This window comes from Trematomus bernacchii, unplaced genomic scaffold, assembly GCF_902827165.1.
Source record: "Trematomus bernacchii unplaced genomic scaffold, fTreBer1.1, whole genome shotgun sequence".
Taxonomy (NCBI): Eukaryota; Metazoa; Chordata; class Actinopteri; order Perciformes; family Nototheniidae; genus Trematomus; species Trematomus bernacchii.
The window spans coordinates 11,557,593-11,569,657 of NW_022987973.1; the positions used below are offsets into that span (position 1 = coordinate 11,557,593).

Below are 12,065 nucleotides of genomic sequence, written 5' to 3' on the forward strand. Positions count from 1 at the left end.
AGGCACATGACATGACATAAGAAAAAATATGAACTAAATATGCGAAGAATTTCAATACAGAACAGTTCATAAGAAATCAAAGATCAAGAGCAAGATTTCTTCCTACTCATTACGTGGAGTACTGCTCATTAAGTCTGAAACAGAGCTGTATCAAAAGCCCCAGAAGTATTCATAGTTTGATCCCACCAAGTCAGTTTTTCAAAGACTGTTCACACATTTTATCTGATGAACATTCATAGGCTGTCATCCTTTTTTAGTATTGCTTATTGTTTTTGTTTACTTATTTAATATTATGAAATTCATTTATCTGATTCACTTAATTGATTTTTGTATAATATCTAAACAAAAAGCTGGAAATTGCTCTGGCTTTGTAGAGCTGACTACAAAATGTTTAATAGCCCTGTGTTTCTTATGTGTAATGAGCTTGCTTTTAAAAATATTTGAACTCAGGTGTATGTGGAGCTGCGTTTCACCCTGAGAGACTGTAACTCCATCCCTTGGGTGTCTGGCACCTGTAAGGAAACCTTCAACCTGTTCTACCTGCAGACAGAAGAGCCGCTCTCTGGAGGGACTCGCTTCAGGCCTACTGACTATGCCAAGGTTGGTTATTGGAGCCATACTGTATTATGAAAAATAGTGTTCCGTTGGGCTAATGGTATTAATCAGTAAGTATAATGAAGTTTGCTTGTTTCTTGTTGGCTTTAAGGTGGACACTATAGCGGCGGATGAGAGTTTTACACAGACAGATCTTGGCGATCGTGTTCTTCGCCTCAACACTGAGGTCAGGGAGGTGGGGCCGGTGACCCAGAGGGGCTTCTACTTAGCCTTCCAGGATGTTGGAGCGTGTATTGCTCTCGTGTCTGTTAAGGTCAGTGAACTGATGTGGAACAACTGATATTTGCATGAACGACAAAATCTATTTGTTTTTATTAAGACAGGCAGCTCACTTTAACTTCCTTTTACATAAAGGTGTTCTACAAACGCTGCCCATCGACTTTAAGGAACCTGGCAGCGTTTCCTGACACAGTGCCACATATGGACTCCTCCTCTCTGGTGGAGGTTAGGGGTGCATGTGTGGAGAATGCAGAAGAGAGAGACACACCCAAACTGTACTGTGGTGCTGACGGAGACTGGCTGGTACCCCTGGGCCGCTGTGTGTGTAGTATCGGCCACGAGGAGATAGATGGCTACTGCAAAGGTAAGTAATGTGTTTGTGTTACATTTAGCACAGAACACCAACTGTGTACTTAAACTAGAGATGCAGAGAACAATCAGATAGAGATAGAGAAATGGGGAGAAGGTAAGAGAGGAAAAGGCCTTGCATTACATTAGCAGATCTCTAGGGCCTCTCCAGTCAACTGCAGGCGTTTGAGTTTACAGAACTGCAACTCCCTCTTCTCTTTCTAAGATCCTGCATCCTTGTCTGATCCTCTCCATCCACATCTCTCCTCACAGCTCCACCTCCCCCCATCATCTTCTCTCCTCTCTTGTCCACTTTGTTTACGCTTCACATACACCCCGCCCTTCTTTCTCCTCCAAGTCCCTTTATTTGCTCTATTTTCATCCTTCCCTTTTAAGTCTCACTTTTGCTGTCTCTCATCACCAACCTCTTCTCCTATGGGATCGTATATAATATGAAGAGATTATTGGAGTCACCAAGGATTTAATGACATTTAAAAATAATTACTTCTGCTTTGATATCAATCTCTCTGGACTCTATCAATTATTTGGTTCAAATAGGGGATAATTTCCTGTAATAACAAACTGTTTTAGGTTTGCTGCTTTTATGTCTGCTGTTACATTTTAATCTGTCTTGATAAATGACATGATGTCGTAGATAAATGCAAACATCCACTTACATAACATTTACATAAACACTCAAATCCAACAACTTTGATAAATGCTTTCTTTAAAAGTTTTTTTTTTTTCTTTGTTTCAAATTACTTGTAGCATTTCTTATTAAATGTGGCCGATTGTTAGGGAAACCGATTAAGAAAAAGTTTTTCCAGAAAGAGTCTTTGGTATGGTTTCTCAATTAGACTGCAGACAAACTGGAGGCTAGCTGGCTAATTGCCTTCATTTGTTAGTTTCACAGCTAATTTAGCTCACACCTAGTATTTTTTAAAACTCTACCAACCCTGGCATTCATTAATGAAACTGGAACTGACTGTTGTCATTAAGGCAGGTGCTAATGGAGCCACGCTGCATGATTATAATTGCAGGGCACCTTTAGCGCCTTGCTACATTTGTAGATTTGCAGAACTCTCAGCTGGCTAGGCTGAAATTCCAGTAGGACCCCTGTGGTGATGTGGTTACTCAGGTTATTACAGAGAGATCTCCAACAGTCATTAGTAAAGCTGATATGTAGGCCACGCTGAAAGATCTCCAACATTTGTTCCACGGGGTAGTTTTTCTTTTTATCTTCTCCTCTTTTGCATGCTTCTTATGTATCCCTTTCCTCCCTACTTCATCCCAGATATGTATTTAAACAACACAGAAGCCTGTCACCAAACATTACTGACAGCAGCTTAGCAGCAGCACTCTCACTGTGTGCCGTGTAAATGTCCTACTTCTTTATTCTACCCGTTCCTCCCCTTTGGCTAACTGGAGCTTCTCTCGATTGTACTGTAGTTGCAACAGTGTCTAGGGGATCTTGGCAGCCGCTACATTGAATGGGTCAGTAACTCATGTAGCAGTAACCCACTTGGCACTTGAAAGCAATGTGCGTTTCTCTATCTATTAAGATGTGTTCTACATGTTCATCCTAAATTACAAACCCAAGTTGCCAACATTTTCTAGTTGACATTGCAGTATTGATATACATTGTGATATAAGCATATACAGTCTATGGATAATATATCATTACGTAAATTAAGAAATGTATTCAGCTACATCAAAGATAAAATACAGAGTTCATAACTTAGGAACCGGCAGCTGCCAAACTGTGCTATGTTCAGATTCATTCATGAGAATGCTGAACAGTGTTTTGAGTTGTACACAGTGACCTATTTGGTTGTTGTATACAGTTATTAAAAAGAATAGTCTCTGTAATGGTAACAAATAACTTACACATTACTACATGTCCAATGTCAACAGCATGTAAATACAAAAATATAAAACTTTTATAAGGCCTAAGCTACATACTACATTTTGATAGAGAAATACAGGTTGTTCCTGTTGTGTTCTAAATCTTTCCAAGAGTTATCTCTGCACTGGATATGAACATATGACATTACTGTGTCGGAAAAAACAACTATATTTCCCAAAATGGCTGTTCCTTTTTGAGTCCCCCTTCTCGGAAATACGGTTGTTGCATCTGGGGTAAATAAAACCAGGGATACTGCTGTGCTCCATGGTTACACTATACAGGAATTTTAGTCCAATTCTGAAATGTCAGGTAACATTTATCGACTTTTATCTGCTTTGCAATTCTCAAATGGCATCTTTGAACTCATTAACATGAGATTGCAAGAGTGTATCAATAGTAGCTACACACTATGGTCTTGAAAATAATGATTGATGGCTTTAATAAATAACAGATAATTATTATTTGTATCAATAATTTCCATAGGTCTTGCAGGGCTTGAGCTGTGATGAAGATGTGCACTTTGCAAGTAGTTGCAGGAAGTTTAGGCATGAACTTTAGGTGACTTCTGCTTTCTCCTCGTTTTCATTTTGGAACACTGCTTCAAAGGGTGCTGTGATCAAAGCTGTCTGAGAGGCAGCATGGGGAAAGAGCAAAAGAGGGAGAGAGAGAGAGCGAGAGAGAGAGCGAGAGTGAGAAAGAGAGAATAGGGAAAACCCCAGCGCTCCCAAATATAAGCAGAGCTCTGCGCCAACACGTCGTTCTTTCCCTCCCAGCTGCCTAAACAAAGGCATCAGCGCTTATGAAACCCTGCTTTCCACCCCGATAGCATTCTGCCAGACTGTTTTGACATCTCAATCGAGTGCTTTATTATTCCATTCCTTTCATTCAGTGTCAGCCACAAGAGGATTACTCAGAGATAGGTTGGTTATATCATGACCTAGATAAGGCAACATCATAGAGCTAATGCTATTTGTTCCACATCCTTTCGTCACACCATATTTAAAAAGGAGGCAGTGAATTATTGCAGAAGCTAATAGAGACGTCCTTTTGAATTCCATTTGAATCAGAATACATTTGCAGACAAGAACAAAAACCCATGAGTTGGCTAAGTGGTTACACAATAAAGAAAACATAATTTTTTAAGGTTTTAGCAAAACCTTTTGTATCATGCTTTTTGTTAACACCTCCTGTGTTTTTCATTAGGTTGATACAAACACAAACATGTTTCCCTTATTGCACCAGGAAGTGAGGAAGCTAGTAAAACAAGATTTTTTTTAATCAAACAACAATGTCCATTAGTATTCTCCATTTGCTCTTTTCTCCATGATCTATCCGTGCGAGTCCTCCAGAATTTAACAAAACTTAGCTTGCTCACTGATGACCTCTGCTGTCTTAAGACACAGGACTGATCAGGCAGGAAAAGTAACACTTGTGACCTTGAATTGGGGTAAAGTTGAATAGGAAATAAGGAAATCAATACATTCTCTTAGTTCAGTTGTATGGGAGAGCTTCAACCTCTTCTGTCCATTTGCAGACTGTGTTTACTGTGGCCTCTAACGCAGATCTGCCAGACTAGAGCATCACTCATTCTCTGTGAACTTCCCATCTGCATATCAAAGCTCAGAGTCCAGGGTAAACATAGTCTCTGGATCCATCTGTTTCTGACAACGTAAAGCCAAGAAAAAAAACGTCCAACTCTACACACCCAAACAACTCAAATTCTCTTAGTAGGCACGACATTACTTTACTGCAAATGTGAAGGTGATGAGCTTCCTTTGACTGAACCCCTGAAGGTTATCTTTTGGAACTCAAATCTCAAGCATGCTGCATAACCTAGAGATAGTTTAATCATTGCAAGGTATTTTTAATACTCTCAAATATTAATATTTCCATGGATCTTATTATGATGTTATTAGAAAAGAGACCACTTGCAATGATGTATACCCACAGAGAATTAGCACCCTACTCTGCAGCTTCCATCAGCTCTACAAAGATGTGCATTATCTTCCAGCTCATTGTTTTATTTTCAGCAAAAAAAAACACCAAAACCCACTTTTCAACACCACATCAGTAAGTACAGTAAGCAACTTGTTGTTGAACTTGCGCTAAAAAGCGAGAGTCATTTTTCAATTATTCCCTTTGTATTTGGTGAACACCAATAAAGAGGTAGTGAGTAAATTGCTTCAGATGACATCTATAGCTCTATATCAGCTGCTAGCTTGCACCTTAATGGCCAGAAAAACTACAATGTATGTTTATTAGAGTAAAACTTGAGTTACTCTACCTGTATGCAACTACAGTGTCTAATACTGCTAAGGATTACAAACAAATCTAAGAGAAGCTATGATGCCATTCCATATAGAATTAAGACATTGTGCTAGAAATTGTGAAAGTCTCATCGATAAAAAACTGTGATGGTATTTAAGCCTGCAACAATTAGTCAATAACTTGATACGTTGAAAAGGAATGGGCTAAATGTTACTTTGTAAAAGGTCGTTTTAGCAGAGAACCTTAAGCAAGACAATTTTTGTGAAGATGTTTTCACATAAATGAATATTAAAATGGATAATGGAGGGAATTAAGACCTATTTAACTCCTTGACCCTACCTCTTTAAAGTAGCTTATAAAACATATTTAAAACTAATAATCCTGATATTTTTTAGGAATCAAAGTAAATGTGGCGGGTCAATTTCCAGTTACATTTGAGTCGCCGAGAGGCTAAACTTGGCTATAAACTGTGACGCGTTTTCGAAGAGAAAGTCCATACTGAAGCAAGATAGTTTAACGATATTTAATAAACAAAATCATAACATAGTAACTATGGACAAAACCATCAACAGAAAAAATGACAGCACAAGCTCACCCTCTGTCATCCGCACTCGACATCAAACAGGTGACTTATATAACTAAAGCACACCCATGTGACAATTACCGGAAGTGCTCAACATTCAAACAACAAACAAACAAATAAAAGTGACGTAAACCAAAAATTATAATACAAATAATGAACTTGGGCTAAGTAGCGTTATGGCACCTACAGTAAATCTTTAAACAAAAAGAAGATGTATTTGCATATTTCCTTAGCATTTCAATTATGTGGTTTTATCCCAATAACCACTGTAGATGAAAGGATCACTTTTTGACCTTTTGATAGTTTACACTGACATGTTTTGTCAAAAATTTGACATCTTATCTGGGACCCACTTATATATTCCCAGCACTTCACCACATGAACATCACTGGTACAGCAGTATTAGATCTGAATGGAAATGTGTATTTTGTGTTCCTTTCATGAATAAGAATGTGTTCATGGCAAAAAAGCCAAAGAACTGAGACTGATAGAGTACAAATAAGATATCAATTCCCGCCAGTGTGTGTGCATATGTGTCAGAGACGTTTTCAAACCTTTTGAAAGAAATAGTGGTATGAGAATTGTAATTGCTTTTTGGTGGTGATTTTGCCAGCAAATACCAGAGAGGGGGGAGCAGCTGGAAATTCAAATGCATCGGTGGGTTTGTAGCCTTTGGCAGGAGCTCAGCATTGGAAGAAAGTAATAACCAAGTGATTGAGGTGCCTCAAAAATTGGAATCTTGCTGACAAATATACTCTTCCCATTACAAGCTAATCAGCAATGTGATTTTGGCAAGGATTTCTGTCTGCGTGTCAAACCCTCATCTCATCCATTATATACATATCTTTATACTCAATTATGTGCACCTGTTGCAGACAGTTATTTTTTCAGATATTGGACAGTCATCAAATTGTACTATCATTTGAGATGGCTGGGAACAAGAAATGAGTTACTTTCCAGTCGCTCATACAGGATTTGCTATTTCTAAGAAGGTCCGAGCTCAGGTAGGTCAAGTCTCAGTGGAAATGGATAAAGAGGAGATATATTCAAAACAGTCCAATTTAAAATTTCATCCAAATAATGTTCCATGCTGCTGGTGTGACATAGTTCACTACAGGTCTCTACACAGAATTGAATTATCAGTTGAATGAAAAACTGAAATGTTGATGGTATACGATTGAAAGTAGCACTGTTACAAATGTCTAGCCTCAGGTATGTTGAATCTGAATCTCAATTATTTTAGGAATATAAGTACCAGCAGCAGTTCAATTCAACTACTTTATTTACCAGGATAATCCACTGGAGCAGCTGGACACCATTCATAACAGTATATGAAACTCTTCACTGTATAATAAAAAGGGCTAATATCAACAAAAGGATTAGAGTGGTAATGTTTCTCAATGGAGGCAAGAATTGATCAGACAATAAAAGATGTATGTAATATGGTCTGTCACTAAGAAAATGAGGAAGAAAATAAATAAATGTGGCTCCCTACGGCTGTCATACAATAAAGGCTTGATTATATTTCCCAATGTTGCCTTTTATATCATTACATTGTCTGTCTAATAACTGGCATATTTACTTGATACTTTTTCAAATTACTCCACCCCATCCACAAACATATATTCTCATACAAATCACTGTAGAATACGTTATATACCAATGCCCATATAATATAATATTACTATTAGTGCTTTATTACTTTTCTGATTAGATGAGTCTGTGAAGGAGACAATCTGCAACAGTGTGCCACCTTCAGATATATCTTAGCTGAAGATTGAAGGGTAAGACAGCAGAAGACATGGGGAAAAGAAACATATTCAACAAAAAAACAAGAGAATCTAGCAGAGCAAAACAGTTTGAAACATTGGAGGGATAAGTAAAGGAGAATTGGTGGGAAAAAATGAAGGGAAAAGTCAAACAAGAAAGAACTTTAGAAGTAATGAGATAGGAGAGTGAACTGGGTTAAGGACAGGAAGATGGAGAATACCTAAGTAAGTAGAATGGACCATTTAAGTGGAGAGAGGTTTTAGTTTGGAAGCACGCTTTGCTTCGCTATTTTTTAACCTTCCCTACAAACAATACAAAGATACTTCTGCCTGTTTTCAAGGATATCTGGGAATGGGGTTTCTAAACCTGCTCAGCAAATTACCTTAGAAAACCTGTAAATGTTTATTTTTTTAAAGAGTAAAACCTTTTTATTTGCATAATATGACAAAAATATTAAGTCTCTTGTTCCAGCATTACATTGTTAAAGTTAAACTTGTGCAATGCCTGTTCTGCAGAGGTGGAAGTAGTACTTAAAGCTTGTACTTTAGGAAAAGTAGAAATACCAGAGAGTAGGAATACTCTGTTACAAGTAAAAGTCCTGCATTCAAAATCTAGCTAACAAGCTAACTTCAAATTAACACCTGATTCGTGATCTGCGAAACGTTAGTATGTTACCATCCAGCAAGTTTGCTAATAGTGTAAAGTTAATTAAAGCAAACAGTCCATTGGTTAAAGTAAAACGTATAACGTTGTTCATTTGTAGTTTCACAACGCAGTTATCGCAGTGTTGACTCAACATTTTGGAGGGAATCATGCTAGCTCTTACCTGGAATTGAATGGATAGGGTCCGGGTCGGGTAGACTGGTCTAGAAGGAAGGGCGCAGCATGCCTAGAGGGCTCCAAAAGCAGAACCTTTTCTCCGCCAAAAAGAGAACGATGATTACTGACGTGTAAAGCTTGCACTTAATCAACACATATTGCAATTTATTTGCTTTTTCATTTTTGAGTTTTGGATCTAGATTTGTGTCAGTTATTTGTCCATTTAAACTCATGCAGTTATGTTTCATATGGTTTTCCCTTAAACTGCATTCACATGATACGCGATGTGCCCTTTGGGCGCAGAGCCTTGCGGTGAAAATAGCTAGTTACTCGCGCCGCTTTATGCTGCTTTCATTTGATTAGTTGCACATCGAAAGGTCAGCTGTAAACGAGCTCAAAGTTGAAACAATTTGATCTTTGAACGCAGCTCTTGACAATTTCGAGCATTGCGCAACCTGTGCGCAACACCCACGGTAGTGCTTCTGCCTAGCCGGTTGGCACCGCTCTCTCCATGGAAACACAACGGCAACGCAGAGCCGTCCATCCGCTATCATGTGATGCAGCTTTATTGTGCCAGCGGTACACGCAGTACACTCGGTTTACCCAGTTCGTGTTGATATTCCCAGGTGAGGTGACGACGGGACTTAATGAGTTTTGCGTGTTGTCACTTGTCACCTTGCTACGTTAGCAGTTGATTGTTAGTGACCATTGCCTTTCAGGTGGTTGTTATACAATGTCCTAGTTTTCTGCGTTTGAAGAAACTGCATAGGCTACGTGGCTATGGCGAAATGAAGCACCTGTGGTGGAGCCGCACGAACAGTAAAGTCGGACTAATTCACCTCCTGTCAAGTAGACTAATGTGTAACGTATCGTTTTGGTGACTTTCCACAAGTGATAAGCCTACTACTAGGTATTTTTTTGTACACGTGTTTTTGGAAGAAAAGGAGCATTACAGGTGTGTGCCATTTGTTAGACTGGACAATGAACAGCAACATTTGCTAATAAGCATGTGGCTTTGTGAGCTACAATGATCCATAGTATCTCAAGAAATAAGGTCAGACCACAGGTGAGAACAGATCAGAAGCAGCTGGAAATATAATTAAATGTATGTGTGATGATGAAAAAGCAATCTCATGAGAAACATTAACTTTGTGTAACTGGCTTCTTCCTCCCCCTCTCTTTTTTACTAGCCTGTAAACCTGGCTTCTTCAAGGCATATGCTGGGAACACTAAATGCACCGATTGTCCACAACATAGCTCGAGCCATGACCAGGCCGCCACCATCTGTCACTGCGACAAAGGCTTCTACAGAGCTATCAAAGACTCCTCTGCCATGCCTTGTACGAGTAAGTAAAGTCGTTAAAAACAACTATTTAGTTTCTGTTTGCATGTCTGCAACTTATTTAAGTTAGTTTTGCCAACTATTACCCATCCATCTGCTTTTTTCATTCTGGCAAAATTATAGTCCTAAATGTTCAGATCTGTATCCATGTCTCAACTTTGCAAAAAACATTTATTATGATGTACGTAACTCATGGCAATAATACATTCTGACAGAAGCATCCATAAATGACAAGAAACATGGTGGACTGAAACACTTCACGCTCTGAAAGCTTGCCACGCTCACGCCTACACACAGATATTCAAAGACACACTCCAGTACAGATGATCACTTTGCCAAAATAGACATTGTGAAGTTTTGAAAATTGGAAAAAAAAATGTAATCTAATCTGTGTACCATCCAGGAAATTGACACATAGGCTATTGGAACAAAAATACTCCATAATAACTTGAAAGCCAAACACCTTCATACATAAACACACACACTTAATTGTGCACCTTTGCTGTGTTATTTCGATAGCACATATACTAAAAGATTGTGCACCTTTGCTGTCCTTTAATTGACAGATTTTGGTAATCATGTGTTCACTAGTTTTATCCTTGAGTTCAAACAAGTGGTATATAGTTGCTGTTATATTTAGTACTTATACGTATCATAGGAGTTCTTTCTCCTCATTTCATCATTGTATGATAAATGGTAGACTCCTAGTGGCTGTAAAGTCGGACATATCACAATGTGATCATTGATCATGTGTTTTGTCCACTCTTGTATTCAGTAAGACGATAACCAAACGCCTCTACAGTATATGTGTTATGCTGTTTTGCTTCAATTGTATTTCTGAAAAATCTCTCTCCAGGGCCTCCGTCGGCTCCCAGGAATCTGGTCTCGTTGATCAATGACACAGCTCTCTTCTTGCAGTGGATGCCTCCTAGCGATACAGGAGGCAGGAAGGACATCACTTACAACATCCTGTGCCAGCGCTGTGAGGAAAGAGATGGCGACAGTGGCGTGGCCCAGTGTGAACCATGTGAGCCAGACCTGCGGTTCATCCCGCGGCCGCTTGGTCTGACTGGAACCTCTGTGGCAATTTTAGATTTTGCAACACACGCCAACTACACCTTCCATGTGGAGGCAGCGAATGGCGTCTCTGGGCTGGGGGTGTCTCCACGCTCGCTGGCGAATGTTACCGTCAATACAAACCAAGCCGGTGAGTGACAGAGCTCTTCTTCACTTTAGTGCATCTTTCCAATTCTGTTTGATTTACTGTCTTCACATCCTGCTGTGGTAATTATGACGAGCAGATTCATTCATATTGATATTCACAAGTTGGATTAGATTTACAATTAATTAACAAATAAATTAAACAAATAATGATTATTTGATCAACAGACATTAACTTCAAATATTTGTTGTTGTCATTTATTAATTAAAAATGACACACAGAATTCAGAGTTTTCAACTTGGGCTCCACAGTCTCATTTGAACACTATTTTCGGATTAACCTATTTAAATTTTTTTGTATTATTAATAATTAGAACAGATTTTAGTTGCTGCAATTCATTATATAATATCAATCTATTTTAAAACATTTTGCAGGGCTGAAAAAGTACATAAGCTCCAAAACATTGCAATACATTAATCATTTTAATCCTGCTGGCACTGGCAAAATGGTCGTCTGGAATAGTGGGAATTTTTCCGATGGACCATTTAGCCAGTGCGATGGCAGGGAGCCAGGCCACACCGATACAAATGTTAACAAAATGTTAAAAAAGCAGGTTGCAAAAACTACCAGGATTCTTCACAAGCTCATCTTGCCAGAGTCAAAACTACCTAACTTGGATGAGCATTAGTCAAAGTCAACTTTATTGTCAATTTTTCAGTTTGTGTGTACAGACAGAGAGATCGAGATTAACAAGGTATTCAACAGAAACACTGAATTTTAACCACATTTTAATCACCTTTCTTGTAGTGCTTTGCTCCTGCATCCACCACATACCATTTGGGGCATTATTTTGAGCAGTGGCGAGCCGTGAGCTTTATACCTAGGCCCTCTGACCCCCACCAATTCCCTAGAAAAAAAGAAATAAAAAAGAGTTATTACGTCACAGCGTATACTTCAGCGGAATATCAAAACAACGGCCCAGGGTGCAAAACGCATCAATGACAGCGACCCTCTACCACACAAAACAACACCT

The 12,065-nt window shown here is 38.8% G+C and overlaps 1 protein-coding gene across 1 annotated transcript in view; it reads left to right on the top strand.

Annotated features, from left to right (window-relative positions):
* LOC117471543 (ephrin type-A receptor 6-like) overlaps window positions 1–12,065 on the top strand; it is a 50,715-nt gene that overhangs the window by 15,747 nt on the left and 22,903 nt on the right. Inside the window, exons 4-8 of the mRNA XM_034116634.1 lie at window positions 451–600; window positions 707–868; window positions 970–1,198; window positions 9,719–9,874; window positions 10,727–11,077. Coding sequence (XP_033972525.1) covers window positions 451–600; window positions 707–868; window positions 970–1,198; window positions 9,719–9,874; window positions 10,727–11,077 — 1,048 coding nt within the window. The remainder of the gene's footprint in view (window positions 1–450; window positions 601–706; window positions 869–969; window positions 1,199–9,718; window positions 9,875–10,726; window positions 11,078–12,065) is intronic.